General features: G+C 41.1%; 2 protein-coding genes across 2 annotated transcripts in view; one reads left to right on the forward strand and one right to left on the reverse strand.

Annotated features, from left to right (window-relative positions):
- The first annotated feature begins 503 nt into the window (after nt 1-503).
- On the forward strand, nt 504-5,506 carry hspa13 (heat shock protein 70 family, member 13). Its single transcript, XM_032507154.1, has 5 exons — nt 504-681; nt 804-1,144; nt 1,730-1,943; nt 2,126-2,293; nt 3,456-5,506. Exons 1-5 carry the CDS (start codon nt 657-659, stop codon nt 4,034-4,036), a joined length of 1,329 nt encoding a protein of 442 aa, XP_032363045.1. The 5' UTR covers nt 504-656; the 3' UTR covers nt 4,037-5,506.
- A 1,277-nt stretch (nt 5,507-6,783) lies between these two features.
- The window catches only part of gdpd5b (glycerophosphodiester phosphodiesterase domain containing 5b), a 66,719-nt gene continuing 51,095 nt past the window's right edge, over nt 6,784-22,407 (reverse strand). The window contains 14 exon segments of the mRNA XM_032507153.1: nt 6,784-7,031; nt 7,775-7,887; nt 10,034-10,116; nt 12,070-12,217; nt 12,352-12,385; nt 12,388-12,508; nt 12,793-13,014; nt 14,355-14,505; nt 16,239-16,321; nt 17,531-17,676; nt 19,682-19,775; nt 20,739-20,837; nt 21,238-21,297; nt 21,508-21,601. Of these exon segments, the coding sequence (XP_032363044.1) occupies nt 6,946-7,031; nt 7,775-7,887; nt 10,034-10,116; nt 12,070-12,217; nt 12,352-12,385; nt 12,388-12,508; nt 12,793-13,014; nt 14,355-14,505; nt 16,239-16,321; nt 17,531-17,676; nt 19,682-19,775; nt 20,739-20,837; nt 21,238-21,297; nt 21,508-21,601 (1,534 nt within the window). The 3' untranslated portion in view covers nt 6,784-6,945.

The following is a 22,407-nucleotide window of genomic DNA, read 5'->3' on the forward strand; positions in this document are numbered from 1 at the left end:
GAGAGAGAGAGAAAGAGAGAGGGAGAGAGAGAGAGAGAGCCTATGTGTATGAACCATAGACTGTAAAAATGAGGTATGAACTGATGTGAAAGTCAGCATTCAACTGTTTTCACAATTTTTTGGAAATAAAATCGAAGAAATGCAATCAAATGTAATCTTGTGTTGTTTTTTGCAAGTCAGAATTATTTATTTCTATATATATTATTTATTTATTATCATTTTGTTTTGACAAATGTTAGATAAAATATTTTTTTGATTGGAAGTTTTCTACTTTAATTCTAATTTAATGTATACAATGTTTTGTATTGTTTTCTTTAGATGTTATTTTTTATTTTATTTTTTAATCAACGTGAATTTGCCCTGGCTCTGCCTGGTTGGCTAAAAACACAGATAAGTCACGAAACTTTTGTGTAAGGTAACGTTGCATGTCGCTAGTGTTGATGGGAAGTGTAGTTTAACTCTGGATGTGCGATATCCGTGGCGTCGATTGTGTGTGCCGTTAACTACATTACCCAGCATCCACAAGGAAACACGCAATGTTGACGTGTATTTTGTTGGTACTAGTCCATACTGAGTCCATATGGTACTAGCTAGTCAGTTGTCAAAGCCGGGTTTTGTGAATTTTAACCTGCGGGTGACTTCGCAATTGTGCGACGATGTCCGGAGAAATGTCTATGATTGGTAAGTAGAATGACAGTTTATATTTAGTGGTAATGGTAATTATCGGTGACTGGACCGGATGCTAACACATGAGCTAACTGGATGGGTCCATCTGTAATACGCATGTTGTCCCCGTGCCACAGGTTCGGTGATCCTGGCCCTGTTCCTAGCGGGCTATCTGGGCCAGCAGTACTTGCCGCCCCCGAAACCGAAAGTGATCGGCCTGGATCTGGGCACCACCTTTTGCTCGGTCGGCGTCTTCCATCCGGGCAGCGGGGAGGTGGAAGTGATCGCAGATGAAGAGGGCAGGAAGAGCATCCCCAGCGCCGTCTCATTCACCACCACTGCGGTGCTGGCTGGACACGAAGCCGTGGACCTGGCCGACAGCAACCCTCAAAACACCGTCTACGATGCCAAGAGGTTCATCGGGAAGATATTTGAACCGGAGGTCCTGGACCGGGAGAGTGCTCGGTACCCGTTTAAGGTGGGTCATGATGGGATTGGTCTGACCTTACCTGACTGGGAACGTCTTTGCATGTTATTGCAGATTGAGTGATTTCTGTGGTGCATCATTTATGTTTTCCTGGAGTCACTTCAGCAGACAGGTGTACGGATCAGCAGTGGTGTTTTTCTTCATGTGCTACATCATTTACGCATCAGCCTTTATTCTTGTAGTTAGGGTAGAAACTATATGAAATTATAGGCTTGAGCTAAAGTAATCTGTAGTTTGTCCTAATTAATGCCTTTTTTAGTCATTTAGTCTGTAAAATTCCGAAATAGGTGAATGATGTTCGCCAGTTTCCTAAAGCCCAAATTGACTTTTTCTAGATAACAATGAAGTTAAACATCACAGCTCTCCCCATTTGATAAGCTACAACCACAGAATGTTGAAAAATTATTGACTATCAAAATCGACTCATTGGTTAACTCAATTTAGCTCTACTTGAATTGAACGTTTCAACCAAATCACGACGATATCGTCTAACCCCATGTTCATCGCATGTTACCTGCTCTCCGTTTTTGTAATCTCTCCTACCTTACTCACACTGTTTCTTTGCACCTCTTCCAGGTGATAAATAACAACGGAAGTGCAGAGTTTCTGATCTCCACCAACCACACCTTCGTTGTAAGCCCCGAGTTCATCGGCTCCAGGCTGCTGCTGAAGATGAAGAAGATGGCCGAGCGACACCTTGACATGCCCATCCAGAAAGCTGTCATCTCGGTGCCTGCAGAGTTTGACGAGAGACAGAGGAACTACACGATCAGGGCCGCCAACCTCGCTGGTCAGTTCTCTAAAGTTATTTTAATCTGAAGTTGGATACCCCAGTAAGTCATTTGACAAAGCTGCACATCAGGCACCTGAGTTTCTTTCTTTCTTCCTTCCCCCAAAAGCATTATACAATCTCACATACTGCATTAGTAACATCCTTGGCACATAGTGTACAATCTTTCCTTTGTCTTGCAGGCCTGGAGATCCTGCGTGTGATCAATGAGCCTACAGCTGCAGCCATGGCCTACGGCCTGCACAAGGCGGATGTATTTAATGTGCTGGTGGTGGACCTTGGGGGGGGGACCCTGGATGTTTCTCTGCTCAACAAACAGGGAGGCATGTTCCTCACCAGAGCCATGGCAGGTAATGTGTTTACCCACTTCAGTACTAGGGGGTGAGATGAGCCCACTGTTGTCTGAAAAAGGAGCTTGTCCCAGTTACAGATGCATTGTGTACAGTAATACTGACAGCTAGTGTTTAAAATAGTAACTGCAGTCCAAATTCAAAATACATTAGAGAGTCGTCTCCCCGACCCCTCTTCCCCAGACTCAAAGTTCAAGGAAGGCTGAGACCACAGCATCCACAACAATGTTGCTAGACGCTTGTCTCACATAGCCAGTTATTACTCCACAGAGTAGCCAACGTTAGATATATTGACAGTCATAAAGAGCTCTGTACCCGACTGACAGACCCTATCTCGACTTAAAATTACGGCTACAACCGCTAAAACATCAGGACCTCGTCGTCCTATCTACCCGACTGACAGACACACTTTCTCAGCCGAAAAGTACAATAACAACCGCTAAAAACAGCGCAATCTCACAATCATCTCTACCCCATTTACAACCAGCCTTTCTTGGCTTAAAATAACTCACTGTTGTCGGCTACGGCCGCTGAACAGGCTACACGTTGTAAACAACCTTGGCCCGCTTGCCTGGTCCTCCGGTAACGTTAGCAGGGTTAGCATGGTTAGCATGGCAACATTAGCCAGAACCAGTTGGGATCACTTTACTGGCTGTGTCTCAATTGTTTTTGCGAGTAACCAACTCGGGTACTCTAGCTATATAATGTGAATACACAAATGTGTAAATGACATAACATGTCCCGTCCTGTGTAGCTGTGATAAATTAGCCTGAAGCTAATGCTTACCTACCTGTTCAGGAGGAAATCAGCTAACTCTGTGTCCTTTTTGGGCTCTAACCTGCCTCCATCTTTTAAATACATCTCCAATAATACAACTTTTTGATTTAATACAGTAAATTTATTACATATTGCACCTTTTTTGAAGACTTAAAATATCATTTTATTCTGTGCTCTCAACAGTTGAACAAAATATGGAAACTTTCACCTGGATTCAGTTAGTAAATCCGTGTGTCTGTGTTTCCAATATCTATTCAGACAATCATTGGCCTTCATTTTAGCATCTTGAATCCAAAACTTTGCAAAGCAACATTTGCCCAAATAAGAGCTGTTAGGGTCAGAGGGAACTGTAGCCTAATCTCAAGCGGACTGTGTTTTTCGGCAGGGAACAACAAGCTGGGAGGTCAAGACTTTAGCCAGAGGTTGCTCCAGTACACCATAGAGCGAGCGCAACAGGAGTTTGGCGTCCCACCCACTCATACAGAGGACATCCACCATCTCCGACAGGCTGTGGAAGCCGCCAAGCTCAACCTCACCCTCCAACCCAGCGTCACCATCAGGGTGCCGCTGCACCTTCACACCCATGGCAGCTCCGCGTCACCCGAAGACTCGGCACCAGCTCCGGTTCTCTTCCAGGCTGTGATCACTCGCGAGCTGTTTGAGGAGATCAACAAGGACCTTTTCCAGAAGATCCTTGCTCCCGTTGAGACGGTGTTGGCTGAGGGCCACCTAGAGAAAGAGGATGTGGATGAGATTGTTCTGGTCGGAGGGTCTACCAGGATCCCGAGGATCAGAAGGCTGGTCAGGGAGTACTTTGGGAAGGAGCCCAACACATCAGTAGACCCTGACCTGGCTGTGGTCACAGGTGTGGCCATTCAGGCTGGCATCATGGGCGGCTCCTGGCCTTTACAAGTGAGCGCTATAGAAATCCCTAACAGACACTTGCGCAAGACGAACTTCAGCTAATCTTTATCAAGGTTATTTATTAAGATAAAAAGTGATGCCTCAAAGACTGTCTTGCCGTTTCATGCTTCTCTAATGTGCAACATTTACAAACTGCTGAAGTTAAAAAAAAAAAAAAAAAATTGCCAACAAAAGACTCCTGATTGAAGAAATACAAGATGCTCAGGTTTTTCAAGTGATCTCTTGTCTGTGAAAGGCAAGATATGACTGCGTTTTGAAAACATTCCTCTTTGACAGATAGTGACTGATAACAGCTGCAGAAGTGGACAGTCCTGTTTCCATTTTTAAAGTGACAGCTGCTTTTGTTGCACACAAAGCTTCAGCAATAATAACAAATACTGAGGAAATGTGTATCTTCTGATCTATGACGCTTCATTGATGATGCTTATTAATGGTAGATAATCTTAATGGTGTTCAATTCAGGGAACATTCAAGGACTTACAGACTAGCCTGTGTTTGCGTGTGCTTTGCAGGGCAAGTCCACAAAAATTACTAATTTTTTGAAGATGTGTGTTTTGACATCTGTCCATCGAAGGATGACACACAGTGGGCTTGGGCCTGTGTAGAAAGCTGCTATATTGTTTGAACTATAGTTTAGACAGAAACATAGGGAGACCTTTTGTATAAACACGTATTTATATACAATTCATTTGAAACAAATTCACTGCAACATTGACTACTCATCTCATAGATACGGTGCTCTGGTGAGCTGCGGAGTCCACAGCTAATAGATGAAGTGCATGTTGGAGAAAGCCTTAACATTCACACAGTACTGTTAGATGTTACATCATTAGCACCACCCCTCCCTTTGAATGAAATACAGACTGCATTATTTAAGAATTAACAGCAGTCATGCTCAGTGCTGCACTTTGAGGACGCCCACGTGTTGACCAACCTTTTTTTTTGTGCAATAGTGCTTGCTTTGTTCAAGTGGCAGTGACTTTTACACTTATGTAATATTTGTGCTACATATCAGAAGTAAGAGCAACAGCCTGCTTTTGCTACTGTAGGTAGAGAAGGTCAACACTGGTAGTCCCGCGGAAGGACTAAAACTGTGCCTTTTGTATTGGATAGAAAATGTGTGTTACATTTAGGATGAGATGATTTCCATTTCTGTTCAGAGGGTCCAATATAACCAATTACCTATATTCTTTTTTTTTTTTTAATTGCCACTTATTTTTGCCAAGTCATTCATGAGCAGGTGTATTTATTTTATCTATTATTTGTTTTTAAATATTCATGTTTGAACTGAGATTGATATGAGAGCCTAAACTAAAGATGAAGCTAATTTGAGGCTATGTTTGCCTTTGATACTGTACAAATCATTTACCAGGAGATAAAAAATTATGAGACTATGATCTATTTTTATATAACATGTTGTACTCCATGTCAGTCTAGCCACCTAAAAGTTGACAAAGACGTTAAAGGTTTACAACCTGCATTTAGCCAATTAAAATTCTATTTCTCAACGTCTGCACTGTCTTCTTTATTAAGTCTCATACTGTATTTCTGGGCAACATAAACTAAGCTCATCACGTTAAGATCTTTCTGGTGTTGATCAATGCTGATTATATGGCCCTAATTCACCATACATAGAGATAAGGAGAGGGAATCCATATAAACCTTAGGCAAAAAACAAAAACTAAAAAGCTCAGATTTTTTTTTTTTTAAATGTTTATTTCTGAGGCACAGTAATACAAAGAGAAAACACAAAAGGCAATCTGTGTATTGACCCTGTGTTACCTGTAGCGTCCCTTCAATTAGCTTAGAGTTTTATTTTCACATTTAGCACCCACTTCATTTACCTTACAGCAGTCAGTTTTACACGTCTGTCAACACTAAAATACCACAGAGGTAACTGCAGTTCAGAGGCTGTGTAGGAAGTGATATGACTTACATCTTAACCAATTATTCATCAGTCACGTTGTTCAAATGTAATGCTTAGTTGGCTGGAGCATCTCACACACTGGTTCACCTTTTATGTACAATAACACACTCAACATAGCACTGCACACGGGGTAAAAAAAAATATACCCAGCCAGAATAAACACAATACACCGTTCACATCTTTAAAAAAAAATAAAGTCCAAACACATTCACATGAACCATAAACAAACAGCACAACTCTTCATCCCCAAACCGTTTTCATGTGTTCTTCTGGTGCTCTGGGAGCACAGCTCACGTATATCAGTCAACATGATCATTATGTACACTGGTCACAAGTAGGGCAGGGGGGCATTCAGCATTTATTGAAATAATTATCTTACATACACCTTGTGAATATTTCACTTGGAGGAAAAGGCAGGATTGTGTAAACGGCGTATTCATGTTTTTTTATTTTTTCTCTCTTTAAATATAAATATTAATGTTAGTACTATTAAGAACAACACAATGGAGTGCTGACGGGAGGCAAGAGCATAATGAGCCGTTAGCATTTAGTCTCATGCTGCAATAAAGCAGTGTAAAAAGCCTCTTCATAAAAGGAAATTCATCTACAGGAAGAGAAGAATATCATGAACAGTGTTTAAAAACAAGGAACTGCTTTGGAAAATGAGCTTAAAATAATCAAGAATCTGGAAACATTTAAAAAAAGCAGGCCTTGGTAACTCAGAGGGGCTTCTCGGGTATTCAAATGTGAGAGGAGTCCACAGATTTGGCAAAATCCATTAATAAAAAGTGCGTGCAGTCCTGGGTGATAAACAGTATGTCTAAATAGCAAACAAAACTATTTACAGAATGTACACAAAGCAACTGGGTGGTCATTTTTCTCCATCCGATTCAGCAGTCTGTCGGTTTTTCACTAGGACAGAGGAGGAGATCAGACATTACACAGACTAGAACAGGAATAATGTGAACACAGAGCGTTGTCGTCTCCATCTTGCTCTAGCAGATTCACTCTAGCCCAGTCCCAATCATTGGCTAATGCCCTGATTGGTGTAGTAGTCGTAGCCATTGTCCGTGTACAGCTCTTCAGCACTGCCGACTCCATTCCCCACCTCTGGAGGGCGGCAAAGGATAAAGGAAAAAAATCAGTTAACTGTGTGAGGATTACTTTCACACATCAGTTTGCAAGAAAACACTCAGCTTTGGTCCAAGAGATGACAAAATTAAAAGATATTGAGTGAAAAAGTAAAAGAAAAATGAATGGGAAAACAATAGAGAGCCTCAAACAGCTGGCACTGATGATGGCTTACCTTTGACCCCCAGCACTAGAGGCTGTCTAGACACACTGGGGCTTCTATTAGCCCCCCTATACATGAAGGTGTCTCCAGTGGAGGGTGGTGGGGGAGGCTTGGTGCATGAAGGATTGGATGGATGGATGGATGGATGAAGGGGAGAAGGGCATAGTAGGCAGAGAAGTGGCAGGTAACGAAGGATGCAATGGATGCATGGAATAAAAGGAAGAAGTCACTGCTGGTGGAGGAGGTGGTAGCATGGACAGGAGGTGGTGCACATCACACAGGCCGCTACTGGGGAGGACCTTCAACAGGGAGGAGAGGAAGAGTAGGAAGAGGAAGAGGAGGAGCGAGACATTCACAGACACTCAAGACAGATGCATGCTGGGATGCAGAGACATGCTAGCCGGACACCTGAAACTCGAAATGGCTCACTCTTCGTCTTTGAGTTGACAGATGTTTTGTAAATCAAACGTGAAGCACAAAGAGAGGAATCCATTTCTGGAGCCCAACTAACAGACACCACACAAACATGTCCACTCTCGTCTCAGTGTGATGGTCTTACCAGAGAAGATAAGTTTCTCCTTCATGACGTTGAGGTCTCGGCTCGACCTCCCGACTGCAGCACTCAGCATGATCTGTTCAGGGTTGTAGCTGCGCATACCGCTCATCCGATACCTGCGGAGTCACAGGTTTAGGTCAGAGATCTTCTTAAGACAACAATGATTTCACTTAATACTGCTACCTCCGCTAGCAATATGCATTTCAGGGTAAGGTCCATAGAGGGATGACATCTACATGTTTAGACGGACCTATGGAGTTTGTGTGCATGTCTAACTCTGTTTTACGGGAAAAAAACTTGTTGAATTAATTCTTCTTTGAGCAATCCCATTCCTGAATGTAATCCATTAATACATACTAATAAAAAACATACTAAAAACTCATAAGGTACGTGGTCAAATGGTCCAATCAATCAAAAGGGATTTGTAACAACCTGGCAACCCTAAAATTGTTTTTTATTAATGGCGTAATCTGTTGGACATTACTGAATGACACATCACCTTTCATAAAACTAATAGTTACAATTGAAATGCTAAATAAATTATGTATTTTCTTTTTTGATAGAACTATTAGAATAGTGGTTTATACTTTTACCCTGGCCTGCAGTCATTTTATATCTATTGAAAATTCGTTAGAATTTAAAATTAGTCAAATATAATTAAATACAGATCATTTTGTTTTATTCTGTGTTTATGTAATCAACATTTGTTAGTTCCACATCAGCTCACTCCCTAGACCTAGCTTTGTGTGTCAAGGCAGAGGAATTAATTTCCTGTTTGGGAAAACTGCGTCTTTGCTTTAATGAAAATGTCAATTAACTTAACTGAAGAGCATTACTCCCAATGAAGTGGGACTAATGCACAGAGGCATTTAGAAACAGAAATGCAAACAAGCAAGCTCTTAAGTTCATCAGCATCAATAAACGCCAATCCGGAGGCACTTCCCCTGATGAATGCATATCCATGCTTCATTTTGGACATTTAGTCTTTTGGCTTAATAAGATGAATAATTCATTAAAATCTCATGGGCGACTTAATGTTGGGGGTATTTTGTGCTGTGTGGGCAGAAAGCATTCGTTTTATTAAGCCCACAGGGACAAAGACGTGAGCTCCTCTCTCTATGGGAAAGTGGCAGCAGTGCAGTACAACGATCCAGGTGAGACAGAGAGAAGTGAGAGAGAAAAATAATATAGAAAGACAATAGTAAGGTGGAGTGAAACATTGGATGAAATTTGATGTCAAAATAAAGAGCGACAAAAAAAGAGAAAGAATGGAAAAAGATATAGAGAAGGCCGAGGACTGCATCATTAAAGAACGATGGATAAAGATAGTGAATGACGGTGAAAGGAGAGAAAACTTTGGGTCAGATGAGGTGCCCCAGTTACCTGATCATGTGATAGCTGAGGCAAGATGCCAGAATGCAGCAGAGGAGGAGAAGAGCATGCACATCGGGCAGAGAAGAGAGGACGAGGAAGAAGCAGAAGGACAAAAAAGGACAAAAGAAGGCGGGAGACAAGAAAGGTCAGTTTAGAAGCCAGCAGAAGCTACTGAAGAGCTCGGCTAAGCAGAGCAAACCTGCACCGGACCGTAAAAAAGAAAAAGAAAAGATAGCTGCCCTCCATCCCAGAGATGACAAGAGGATAGGCCATCTTTCTCTGGAGTTGTCACAGAAACAAACAAAACCACTCCAACAGAAAGGAGAAAGACTGGAGGACTGGAAATGCTTTACACATCTCTGCTAATAGAAGACACGCTCATACAAAGTACTTCTCCTTAACAACACAGAGGTGCAAGGGGAGAGCAAACAATACATCATAACAGCTTGTAAAAATTACATAGCACATACGGTACATGTCATTTTCTGTCCTTTCTACCCTTTTCTTTGAAGGTTATTATTGGCAAAATTATTTTAAAAAAGGGATCAAAACACAAGGGAACATCTAAAAAATGTATGAGCCATTAGCTTTTAATGATCATTCCAGACAGAGAGAGGTCTACTGAGTTAAAAGGCTGAATTTCCATTTCTCTGTCTGACCCCTTCCCCAACCCCTGTCACACTGATTTGGAGATGTAAGTGAAGGGTGCTTGTTAAAATCGGCAATAATTGGTGGTATGTACTCCACATGTGTGAAAGAGACACACACAAAAAACAGAAGAAGATCAGTGTTTTTACAGCAGCAGACAAGGTTGAGAAACATTAAGCCTTGCGTAAGAACTCACTATGATTTGCTACAGTTATAGTATCATTCAGTGGCTGTACTTACTTCTGGAAGATGAATATTCCTATGACTACCGCAAAGGAGATGAGGTCCACAGACACCCACATCAGGCAGTATTCATCTGGTCTCTGGAAACACACATGCACAAGTTCATGGCAAAATCCGCCACTGGGTGGTGATATATGTCAACAATACATTCTTTTTATCTTCTATATATATGTCACACTATTTTTCTTTTTGTCATATGTTTTCAACAATAAAAATACAAATTTAAAAAGAAAAAATACAGGCTCTTGCGTAGGCAGCTTCTAACTGAAACTCTGTGGATTAAAGTTTAGTTTCCATATCCGTTTTATTTTACCGTTTTATATTCGCTTATAGGAGTTATGTTACGTTACTGCCGATGAAGACCAAACATTTTTCTGATTTGGCTACTTCATAATAAAAGCTTTCAAATAAAAACATGTTTATTGTGAAGAATCTATAGGAAATGTAACCTTTGACCACTAAGGCTCGTCTGCTTCTAAATTGCAACAGCAGACGTGACGTAAAAAACGGGAATGTCTGTAGTGATATCCTACATATTCGGGAATTTGTGCAAGTTCGAGGGATTGTGCAGGCAGCACCAGAACAAAAACACATCACCGATAGTATGACAAACACACAATTCACTCTCTGTGGTTTCCATGACATGAGAAATACTTGAATGAGTATGTAGTTCTGCTTACAGTTGAGTAGGCGGTCCTTAATGTGGCCTAGGACACATTACCGTACACACCGCTAACAGAATGTGGACATACAGTATGTGGTCTGATGGACTGCATCTCAATGTGTCCTCAATGCATCCTAGGTGCATTCACACCTGTTCTTAGAGCTAGGGCTGAGCAATATATCAATATTATATATCGATATCATGATCAGAGACTAGATATCGTCTTAGATTTTGGATATCGTACTATTGTAATATGACATAAGGGTTGTCTTTTCCTGGTTTTAAAGGCTGCATTGCAGTAAAGTGATGTACTTTCTAAACTTACCAGACTGTTTTAGCTTTTCTATTATTTGACTTTTTCACACTTAGACATTATGTCCACATTATAGAGAATTATTTATTTAAGATCGAAGTGTGAATATATTTTGTTAAAGTATTAATTGTCAACCCTAGAATATTGCTGCGCTATCAATAGAGGTTTTTGGTCAAGAATATCGTGATATCTGATTTTCTCCCTATTGCCCAGCCCTACTTAGAGCTGTCCACCTGTATTCGGATCACTCATGACGATGTTAATACCTGGTAAGAACGGAGCCTTAGATTTATAGTTGACACTAACAGACAGCACTGCAAATGCCACGGCAGCTTAAACTCTCCCTGAACCACAGCAGGGTGCCGGGGTCATGTCCACATGTTGTCATGCAGAGTCCCCGTATGGTGCTCCAGACGGGGAGACCAGGCAGGCCCGCTGCCCAAGCAAGGTGGGTAAAATGAATCCACAGAGGCACAGTGTGGGAGCTACCCATGTTGAGAGGTTTCAGGAGACGAACTAGAAAAGCATGAGTCATGCACTACAGAACACACTACAGTGATGATGCTGGTCTTTCTAATACACTGGGACCTAGGATGAGTGCTGATATGAATAAAGAAGATAGCATGCTCAGTGCAGGAAATAAATGTTATGAGTTCAGTTTAAAGGCTAGGCTTTCTTGTCTAATCAACTGTTAAAATATATTTTAGTCATGCAGAGGCTATGCATCTGAAGGAGGCAGGTTGTCATCTAATACCATCTACACTGATTCCACCTATAGGTGGGTTTATGAAAGTCATTACATTTGTTTTTAAAAACCTGTTACCAAGCAGATCTTTTCCAGGCTGGGGGGTAGAATGGGCACATAGAGAGACTATGGCTGAACAGAAAAGGGAACAAAGAAAGCCACACAGAAACTCAAACTTTATCCACAAACAGAGAGCAAGAACAAAATAAAAAGATATTTTGCAAACAACAGTGCTTGATTGCAAAGTGATACCTCAGAAGTTCCATGCAAAGAAGAAGAAAAAGCTAACAGTATGCCGTGGGGGGCCTTACCATGAGCCAGATGGGGTAAGGCACCTTTTTCAGGATATGCGAGGCCTCTGAGGAAACTGAAGACACCCCACTGCACCAGAGCACTGAGTACAGCCAGGGCTCATTGATGGTGTAAAGGGTGAGGTTGATGTTGCTCTGGGAGAAGTTTCTGAAAGAGGACAAATTCAGGCACGTTCATAAATCTATGCGTTAAGATGCCAACCTGACAACAGTATCCGGTGTGTGTGTGTGTGTGTGTGTGTGTGTGTGTGTGTGTGTGTGTGTGTGTGTGTGGGTTCCTACCTGATTTCCTGAGGGCTGGCCTGGTTATATCTAGCAGCAGTCTGCTGATGCCGTACTGATGGAGAAATTGAGGACTCCGTTTCTCCACTGAGGTCTGGATCAGACCGGGTGCCAGCTGTCTTACCTGGGCTCTGTGTTCATCTGGAGTCCACATCACCTACACACAGCACAAAGCGCAGGATTACAGTTGCACTTGTCTCTGTGAAACTTTGGGTTATCAACATGAATGAAGTGACAGGGTCTGAATGCACGTGAGTAGAACTAGGGAACACTGCCTATCGAGTGCATTTGTAATATTATTAGATGAATTCACAATTGAACCAAATCAATATTTGCTTGATATAGTGTATGTTCAAAAAGATAAACAGGCATCATGATGTGGAGAATACAAGACACAATGTGGACTGTGCATATCTAAGCATTAGGTTCCTATATACTTACCAGACTCTGAGGAACCTCAGATTGCTGCACAGCCTGCAGTGTATCATTGACCCAGCTGTGGTAGCGGGGGTGCTCTGGAGGAGGCCTCCTCAGCCGGAAAACCATTGTGCTGTTATGATAGAAAGCCATCTTTAGAAGCTGCTCTAGGCTGCACACAGTCTGGTTGGCAATTAGATCCTTCTCACGTGGGGACAGGTTGTGCACCGTCCAGAAAGGGTCATCCTGAAACACAGAGACGGAACATGAGGATGAAGATCACAGATGTGTTTGACAGGGAGTAATGTCACTGCTATTTCAGTTTAAAATACAAGATGACATGGTATACACTCCTGCTTCTAGAAATTAAAAAAAAAATTGGAAACACACACACACACACACACACACACACACACACACACACACACACACACACACACACACACACACACACACACACACACACACACACACACACACACACACACACACAACACACACACACACACACACACACACACACACACACACACACACACACACACACACACACACACACACACACACACACACACACACACACACACACACACACCACACACACACACACACACACACACACACACATCCTTAATGCGGTAGTTAAACTCCATCCATTTTATGTACTATAGAGTGGTTGGACAATGCCTACAGGAAATAAAAATAGTAGGATTTTTTTCCCCCTCATTTCCTTCATGTCTTTTCTTGTTTCACTACTCCTTTGCACCTCGTCAAAACCCACAGGAGAAGGAGATAAATCATTGTGATGCGCTTCTCTTTCCTGACTAAAAGATAGAATAGAAATGCTATTACAAAAATCATGACAGATTAGGGCATATAGAAATCAGACTATGACAGTGAATTGTCATAATTACGCAAGTAAGTAGTAAGGTTTTTTTAGAATGCAATCTCCAGCCACAATGAACTACAGTTTTGTTTACAGATTAGAAGAAACACTTGCCATTGCAGTTTTTGAGTGAGTAGATATGTTTGTAGAAAACAAATATGTGATTGGAGGGTACTGTAGAAGGATAAAAGTAGAACACCGTAAAGTAGCACAGTGCACGGAAAGCAATGTATCTACTGAACATCACTGCATCTCGCCCCACATTCTCTCCTTTAGTAACAGAATGTAAACAAATGCATTTACACACATGCAAGTAAAACTAGAACACTGATACAACAATGGATCAAGTAATTTCTTGAAGATATTGCAATATCAGATGCAGGAAAGAATTAATGATTACCAGCACAGGCAGCATTTCTACTCAATTCTCTTGGACATCGTTTGTCAGTGTCCTTTCATTTTGTTTGGCCCACTTGTACTATAAGCAGGTTGAAACAAACAATTATTTCAGAGCACTAGCTGACCCCGACCCCCTTTGCAAACAGGAGAGCATCTCTAAATGGATCTCAGCATTTAGATGAACCCAAAATGGACCAGAATACTCAAGACTCAATGGGCTAATGGCCTTTATCACACATCACTGCACCACGTCACACTGTCAAACAAAGCTGAAATGGCTCCATCAGCAAACAACAGCTACCTTGAGGAACCACTGTCCTGCGTTGAGTTGTTGCAGATCTGTCCAGTTGAAGAATGAGGCGTCTTCCATTTGTCTGTCTGGGAAGACCTTCTCCACATCAGTGGTCCTCCTTAGGGTGCGGTCGTGCATCAGAAAAGGCACTCCATCCACGCTAATGTTCAGAAAGGGGAGCAGAGTTATAATATGCAAGTCAGGTGGTTTATATTATTCAGCATTATACAGTGGTAACAGAGAAAACTTAACGCTGATGGGCCAGAGGGTGGTGGAACCGAGTGCTAATATGTATGTTCATGGTTGGGCAGCAGAGTCCATCTGTATCATTTTCTATAACTCCACTGACGACAAAAACATCTGACCGCCCTGCTACTGTCGCTCCCCTTTTTATAGTAATTAAAACTCTGCAAACGTTTATGCTAAAAAAATAAATAAAAAAAAGACTCAAAAGGATGACCAAACATAAGAGCAGAAGAGATGTGAGTTGGTTAGAAAAAGACAAGAAAAGGGTAATTGAGTTTTTTTTGTTTTCTTAAATGCTGTTTCTCAGTGAAATCTGCTGATACTATGCAATTCTTAGTAAAAGAAAAACAGAAAAGAAAATGCTGCTGCTCAATATTTGAATACCAAATCACTTCTCTTTTTGTTATGCAGTAGAAACAAGCCAACAAGACAAATCCTCAATAAATATTTGCTTATTCAAATTTGTCACTGAAATAAAATATTTTCCTGTGTGGATAGGAGTGTTTGTATGTGTATGTGCAAACCGATAATTCCAAAAATACATTTATCTGGCATAAATGTACTATTTATACAAAGTTCATCAGTAAAAATCTTGAAATGATAAACTGAAATAAGTAGTGCATAAATAAAATGATGTTGGTATATTGTATGTGTGATCTGCAACAGGAGTGGAGTAACTGTCGCTCAGGCTGTCATCAAGTCTAATTACTCAGCACAGCCAGGAGCTCACCTGTCAGCGGCCTGCAACACACACACACACCTCTACCTGACTATGTCTGTTTAGTTTCCTTGTTGTCTTTCACTTTTATGTAGATATACTTGATCAGTTATCTGGAGTTTGCACACTCCATAGTGAATCTTTACAGCGGCCAGAGCTCCTCTAGTGAGAATCTGCACATACTGCATACACTGCAAGTCTGGACTAAATATTTCTGGGTTGTTTAGAATGAACGTGTAGGGACGGACACACACACGGACACACACATAGTTGCTTGTACAGGAAGAGTCTAAGGCTATTAAGATGCTAGAGTAATTGACGATGACAGTAAACACACTACAAAACACAGCCGCGAACTACTAACACACACCCTGCACCAACAAAGCCACAATCCCCCACCTCAACACAATCACTCATCCTCCATCACTGCACATGCATGAGTTGACATGTACACCTAATATACCATGGGCATACAGTACCCCACCCCCCACATCATCTCTTCTTCTTCCAAGTGTGTCTCTCTGAATGCAGCCTGTCACCTCCCATTATGTTTGTGATGTCATGCTTATATATAATGCCTGCTGAAAGACTGATCTGCTGTTGCATCACAGCAGATCAGTTGAAGGAATATTATTGCTTTGCGAATTACTTCTTGATGACAATAATTTGTTTGAACTACGCAAATGTTACAATGTTACATTTTTGTCTAATATTTAGAGTAGAGAGTTAACCAAAGCAACACATCATGTTTTGATTGGTAAGGCAATATGTAGCCCACTGTGAGCTTGTTTCTAATAAGGATAATTAAGATGTTCTTGGTAAACCAATGTTTTCATAATCTGTGAAAGGAAACCAAACAGTGAGGCAGAAAATACCCCTTTCTTTGACATGTCATGACAAGTCATTTGCTGTATTTATCGTATATGTACCTGATAGCCACGTCAGCCTCAAACCCAGTGACATTCATCTGCAAAGCTCGCTGGAAGGACCACAGTGTGTTCTCTGGAGCAAGCTGGAGCGAGAGACAAATACAGACAGACACACACAAGGTTTATTGCGGATGTATGTGAAAAAAGACTCTTTCCTCTGAACACAAAGGATTGTTGTGAGATGTAATAGAGCAGTGCTGTGGGTTGCTCTTCAAGTCAAGGTTATGACCAAGAGCACATCAATAGGTTAATCATCACTTACTAGATAAGCATCTTCCCATAATACCCTGTTAGTCAAGCTAATGACAGGGAAACACATAGGATCGGAATGATGCTGTAATCCATACGAGTCCTTCTGGGAAACAGAGTCCAGTCATGTGACCAAGTTTCTCACAGCCTTGCAGAGCCACACCCAGTTTTAGATTCCACTGTAAGGATCAATCGCTTTACACAAATACCAAAAAGAAGAGGATATGTTCTGAATCGTGTGAGTAACTGAGTAACCAGGAATCCACCTTCATTTTCTCTACAAAGTTTGCATACAAAGCCAAATACTCAATACTGAGCCAGACATTGTGCCAAGTACATTAAACAATAATCCAAGCATCAAAATATAAATATAAAAAGCATGTGCTATGGTGTGCATAAATGAGATTGTAATGTGGCCTTCCGGTGCATACTTAACAGGCTCCAACAGGCATTTTAACACTGTAGTAAATTGGATCTGTGAGTAAGAGAAACAGAAAACAGCTAAGGAGACAGTAGTGAATTTGATCATAAGCAATCTATAGTTGATGTTCTTTCCCAACACGCTGCCAGGGCTTTTTCTTTGCCAGACAGAACTATACAAAATATCACAGAAAATACATCCCCGCCATAGAGCCGGCAGTGAGATCTCCAGGCTCCCACTGGGTTATGTTTGTGGACTGACTATTTTCAGTTGCACGACCACAAGGTCATTAATATACTAGAATAGCCCTGGGAAGTGCAGGAGAAGAAAATTAATAAAAAACATGGGGAACAAATATCTATAAGGGAAGCACAGTTTTTCCTCTGCCTTCATCAAATGACAATAAAATGGTCATTGACACTCTGGATTTAAGGCTTCATATTGTGAGAGGCTTAGTGTCTGTATCTTCATATTGAGCTTCTGGGTTTTGCCCTCTGTGAAGCCAATTTAATGTAGCTAAAAGTGTGGGGCAGTGTGAAAGCTTATGTAATACAATTTTTTATAAAGTGGCCTGTTTCCTTATACCACATTCTGATTGGATGGTAGACATCAGCTGACTCACCATGGGGGCTCCCTGGTGGCCAATGACATCAGGACGTTGTTTGAGGGTGGTGGGGTCCATGATGCAGGGGGAGGTGATGTATAGGGGCACCACGTACAGTCCCAGTAACGCACTGAGATAAAGCAGCACGACCACTACCTGAAACACTGGGAGCAGACAGACAGTAAGATAGTCACAGCTGTTGTAAATACAGAGGTAAAAGAAATAGTTTGAAAGTTTGGGAAATACGCTAATTCAGTTTCTTGGTGAGACTAAGATGAGAAGATTGGCACAACACTTATGTCTGTATGGTAAAATGACACAGCCAGCAGCTGGTTAGCTTAGCTTAACATAATAACTGGAAGCAAAGGTAACAGTTAGCCTAGCTATCCAGAATCAGCTGACCAGCTCCTCTAAAGCTCACTAATTAACCTTTATATTAGGTTGATCTGTACAAAAGACTTGTAAATATAATTAAAAATATGCAAACAAATTATTGCTTTCAATATCTCTATTTAATTTACATACATATAAAAACAGGACTTATTTTTTGGCAAATAATTGCCATGGTGAAAAATCATATACAATAACATCCTAATCAGCTTCACTTGGGTGACCAGTGACTAATACAGTTCATATGCCAAGCTAGTTTGTCTCTTTTACTAATCATCCTAAGCATGGACAGAAATTGACTTGTAAAACCAAAGAGAAAATGTTTTAAAATCTGTTATACTTTCATCTGAACCAAAAAGAAAATATTTGGGCAATCTAGAAGTCTTAGTTTTCAAAGAATGTAAATATTCAGTACTGTTTATAGCTACACACAGTGGCAACATAACACTGACATCAGGGGCCAAGGAGATACACATTCCCCTGTATCCAACATGGTGTAAGTGAGCAATGAAGGTTGCGAGTGTGGACGGACACACACATGCACGCATGCACACACACACACACACACACACACAGGAAAGTATTTGTTTCAAGGTCAGCTCCGGGGTGGGGTTGAGTAGACAACTCTTGTTACACACAGGAGACTCGCAGCCTTCATCCACACAAATACACCCTCACATCCTCTTTGGTATTCATTCCACTCTGCATTACAGCAGAGATGCTTAAGTGGGAGAAGTATGGCCCAGCTCTTTCCCACTCATCAAGTCTCTTCAACAGCAGAAAATGTGGACTATGACTTTTATTAGGTTTAAATGTCTTCCACAGTACAAAGTAGAGATTGTCCGATATCCTTCTTTGCTTCCCGATGCCAAATTCTGATACCCAAACTTGCGTATTGGCCGATACGAGTACTGATCCAATTTTGGTGTGTCATATATTTTATTTGTTTTAGTTTTTTTTTTAACAACTGTATACTATTATCTCTGTATGGATTTGATATAATTTCTATATTTGTTGTTGGGTTGGCTCAGGTTAAACTTTGTGAAACATGAACAAACACAAACACTGAATGCCACAGAACTTTCTTTTTTTATCCAGTTTGACAGTCAGTTATAACAGAAAAAGAACATTAATAAACTACTTTAAAGTAGATTTTCTTTAGTGTTTTATTACGTGGTATCGGATTGGTGTATAAACTCCAATACTTCCCGAAACCAATCCCAGTGTTTTAGGCCGTTTCGGAAGCAATACAGATACTGGTATTGGAACATCTCTAGTACGAAGTACAAACTGCCTTGACTAATATAAGGGCATTCATAAACAATACAGTTATGCAACTCTCTGGAAGTAAAATCCTCTTTGCTAAATGTATCTTCAGGTTGATTTAGAGTGTTACTTCTGAATAAACGTCCTGATTTACATTACTGACTGCATTTATATAATCAATATTGCTACCTGCCTATGTCTTCAGAAGACAATACAACTGATATATAATTGACACATACTTTCAAATTAATTGTACAGACGCCAGTGGCAGAGAGTAGAATATACACTAAGAGCTCCTGTACTCGAGGAGAAAACAATCCAAGGTGTCCTGGTTGGAAAACATCACATGAGCCCGTAGGAATGTTTGTTATCTCTGACACCCTGTGAGGAGGTCCTGGCCTATGTCTACATAGTGTTAATCATTCACCACTCTTCCTGTGCCTGTATGTGTGTGGCAGACGGGTACAGCAGGTAAGAGTAACCTGTATTTTGTCTGTGTTGAAGGAAGCATACTTGTTTTTTCTGTGCGGGCGACCTGTCCAGCCACAATCCAAGACAAAGCTGTGACCGCAGCGAGAGCCCCTATGTGCAGGAACGGACCTGTGGCCTGGACAGAGATGTGGGGTAGATACGAGAAGATGAAGGCAGGACACAAAGAAAAAAAATGTATATAGAGACAAGAGGGATGGGGGAAGAAAAAAGGTAAGGGAAAGAGAATCAGGGTTTTAAGAGAGATGACAGTGAGCAGAAGAGAAGAGAAACAAAAATAAAGACCAAGAGGCATGGAATAACAGACATTATCTGGGGTAAAGAAGACAATGGTATCACTACTCAGCGATAATAGCTATAATTTGTAGAGGCATGTCCAACCACACATGCATGGTGGTGCAATAATCTCACTGGGACTCACTAATTATGAGCTTCTCACCACTCCATAGTTATCATTTAGCCTATAATTGTTTGTAGGAACCAACAAAAGCGATCCAGTGTCACTTGAATTGCACATTTGTGATGTGCCCCCCAATAAAGTACAATTTATATTTCCCCAATATTGTTTTCTCTCAGATCATTTATAAAGCTCAACATTTCCGACTGCACTTGAAAGCAACTTCATTTCACAGAGAAAGAAAGGAGACGGAGCAACTGTGCTTTGTTACCGCAGGAAACAGTCAGCTGTTACACAAACTCCTACGCAGTTCAGTAGCTTGTGATTTGTTTTTTACCCTCATTGTGTTTAAAAAAATTTTTTGGGCAGCGATAAAGGCAGTGGTGTTTCCCGTTTACTGCATGGTATTCTCACACAACCTCCAAACTGACTGACACGTCTGATTACATGACTGGCCACTCCAAATGTTGAATCTGTCTCAACTTTGAGACAGTAATGAAGGAAAAACTAAACAAAACCCGAATATTCAAATCCCGAAATTGAAAATCAAATATCTACCCAACCAACGAGTATCCGAAAATATTAATCCAGCCCTGCTCAGTTTATTGCTAAAACTTAGAATCAGCAGTGATGTCAAGTTGTCAAAAGTGGTTTTGGGGTTTTACTGTGTTTCAGTCTGCTGACCTGCAGGGAGATGGGGATGACGTCCCACTCTTGCCCCCATGTTTGATTGACAGATATCACCCCAACAATGGTGGTGAACAGAGCAGCAGCCACTCCTATCTGTGTAGACAGAGAGATACAAAACATTCAGAGAGGCTGTCACGTTGGATACATGCACGCATTCACCCACACACCCACACCACAGAATAACCCCAATGGCTTCCTAGCCCTTTCACATCCAAAACAATGTTTGTCCCATGTATTTGGTTTGCTGATAGCATTTTAGACCAGGGCATTTACTGTGTTTTCACAACCCTACTGAGACAACATGATTAGAACTGTAAGTTCATTAAAAGTTCAGCTCATCAGCAATGAATGAGCACATGCGCATGCACCAGGCCAACAGATTAGTGTACAAACACATCCCACCACACACACGCAATACAGATACAATTGTAAAAATCGCCCACCCCCTTCCACCTCCCAATTTTCACCACCCACACTAACACAGTCACATTACCTTATGGAGCCAGTGTAAATTCAATTGTTGCCCAAGTGCAACGTGGCAAAGTGCTAAAACCTGAAAAGAGAAACACACACATAAGGGTACAACTTTCTGAAATAAGTCTGCTGCGTCACAGATCTCAACTTGCTTAACATCTCCATGGTCTAGTTACTATGTCTGGAAACACATGCAAACAACAAGAACAGCAGCAAAATTACTACAGAGGCATTATGATGAACACCACATGTTTAACACACTACAGTGAATACTTAAAGTAAGACTGACCATTAAAAATGCGATGTAGGTGAAGCCAGCAGCGGTGGTGGCCAGGATGGGAACAGTGCCATCACTCCACTCCCCAGAGCGGTTGTAGAGGAACCTGCAGGAACCAGAGTGAATAACACTTCTCATACTGAGGACAGCTCACCCGCATTTCATCATTACTAACAGGTGTGAAGACCTGGGAGAAGCAAGTCTAAAAATCTAAAAAAAAAAAATTAGTTTATTCAAACAAAACCATGTCTTTTAAGTTGACAATAATCAAAGAATGACATGATAATAATCAATAACAGCCTGAAAATGTGACACACACACACACACACACACACACACACATTCCTTTATTTTCATGACTATTTACATTGTAGATTATCACTGAAGGCATCAAAACTATGAATGAACACATGTGGAATTATGTACTTAACAAAAAAGTGTGAAATAACTGAAAACATGTCTTATATTCTAGTTTCTTCAAAGTAGCCACCCTTTGCTTTTTTGATAGTGCTGCAACCCTTGTTGTCTCATGAGCTTCATGAGGTAGTCACCTGAAATGGTTTTCACTTCACAGGTGCACCTTGTCAGGGTTAATTAGTGGAATTTCTTGTCTTATTAATGGAGTTGGGACCATCAGTTGTGTTGTGTAGAAGTCAGGTTGGCTACACAGCCACAGCCCTTATTTGGACAACTCGTTAGAATTTCAGATTATGGCAAGCACCAATCCTAAGGAAAGCGAAACGAGTGGCCATCATTCCTTTAAGAAATGAAGGTCAGTCGGTCTGGAAAATTGTGAACACTTTGAATGTGTCCCCAAGCGCAATTGCAAAAACCATCAAGCGCTACAACGAAACTGGCTCACATGAGAACTACCCCAAGAAAGGAAGAACAAGAGTCACCTCTGCTGCTGAG

Source organism: Etheostoma spectabile, chromosome 3 (genome assembly GCF_008692095.1).
Source record: "Etheostoma spectabile isolate EspeVRDwgs_2016 chromosome 3, UIUC_Espe_1.0, whole genome shotgun sequence".
NCBI classification, from domain to species: domain Eukaryota; kingdom Metazoa; phylum Chordata; class Actinopteri; order Perciformes; family Percidae; genus Etheostoma; species Etheostoma spectabile.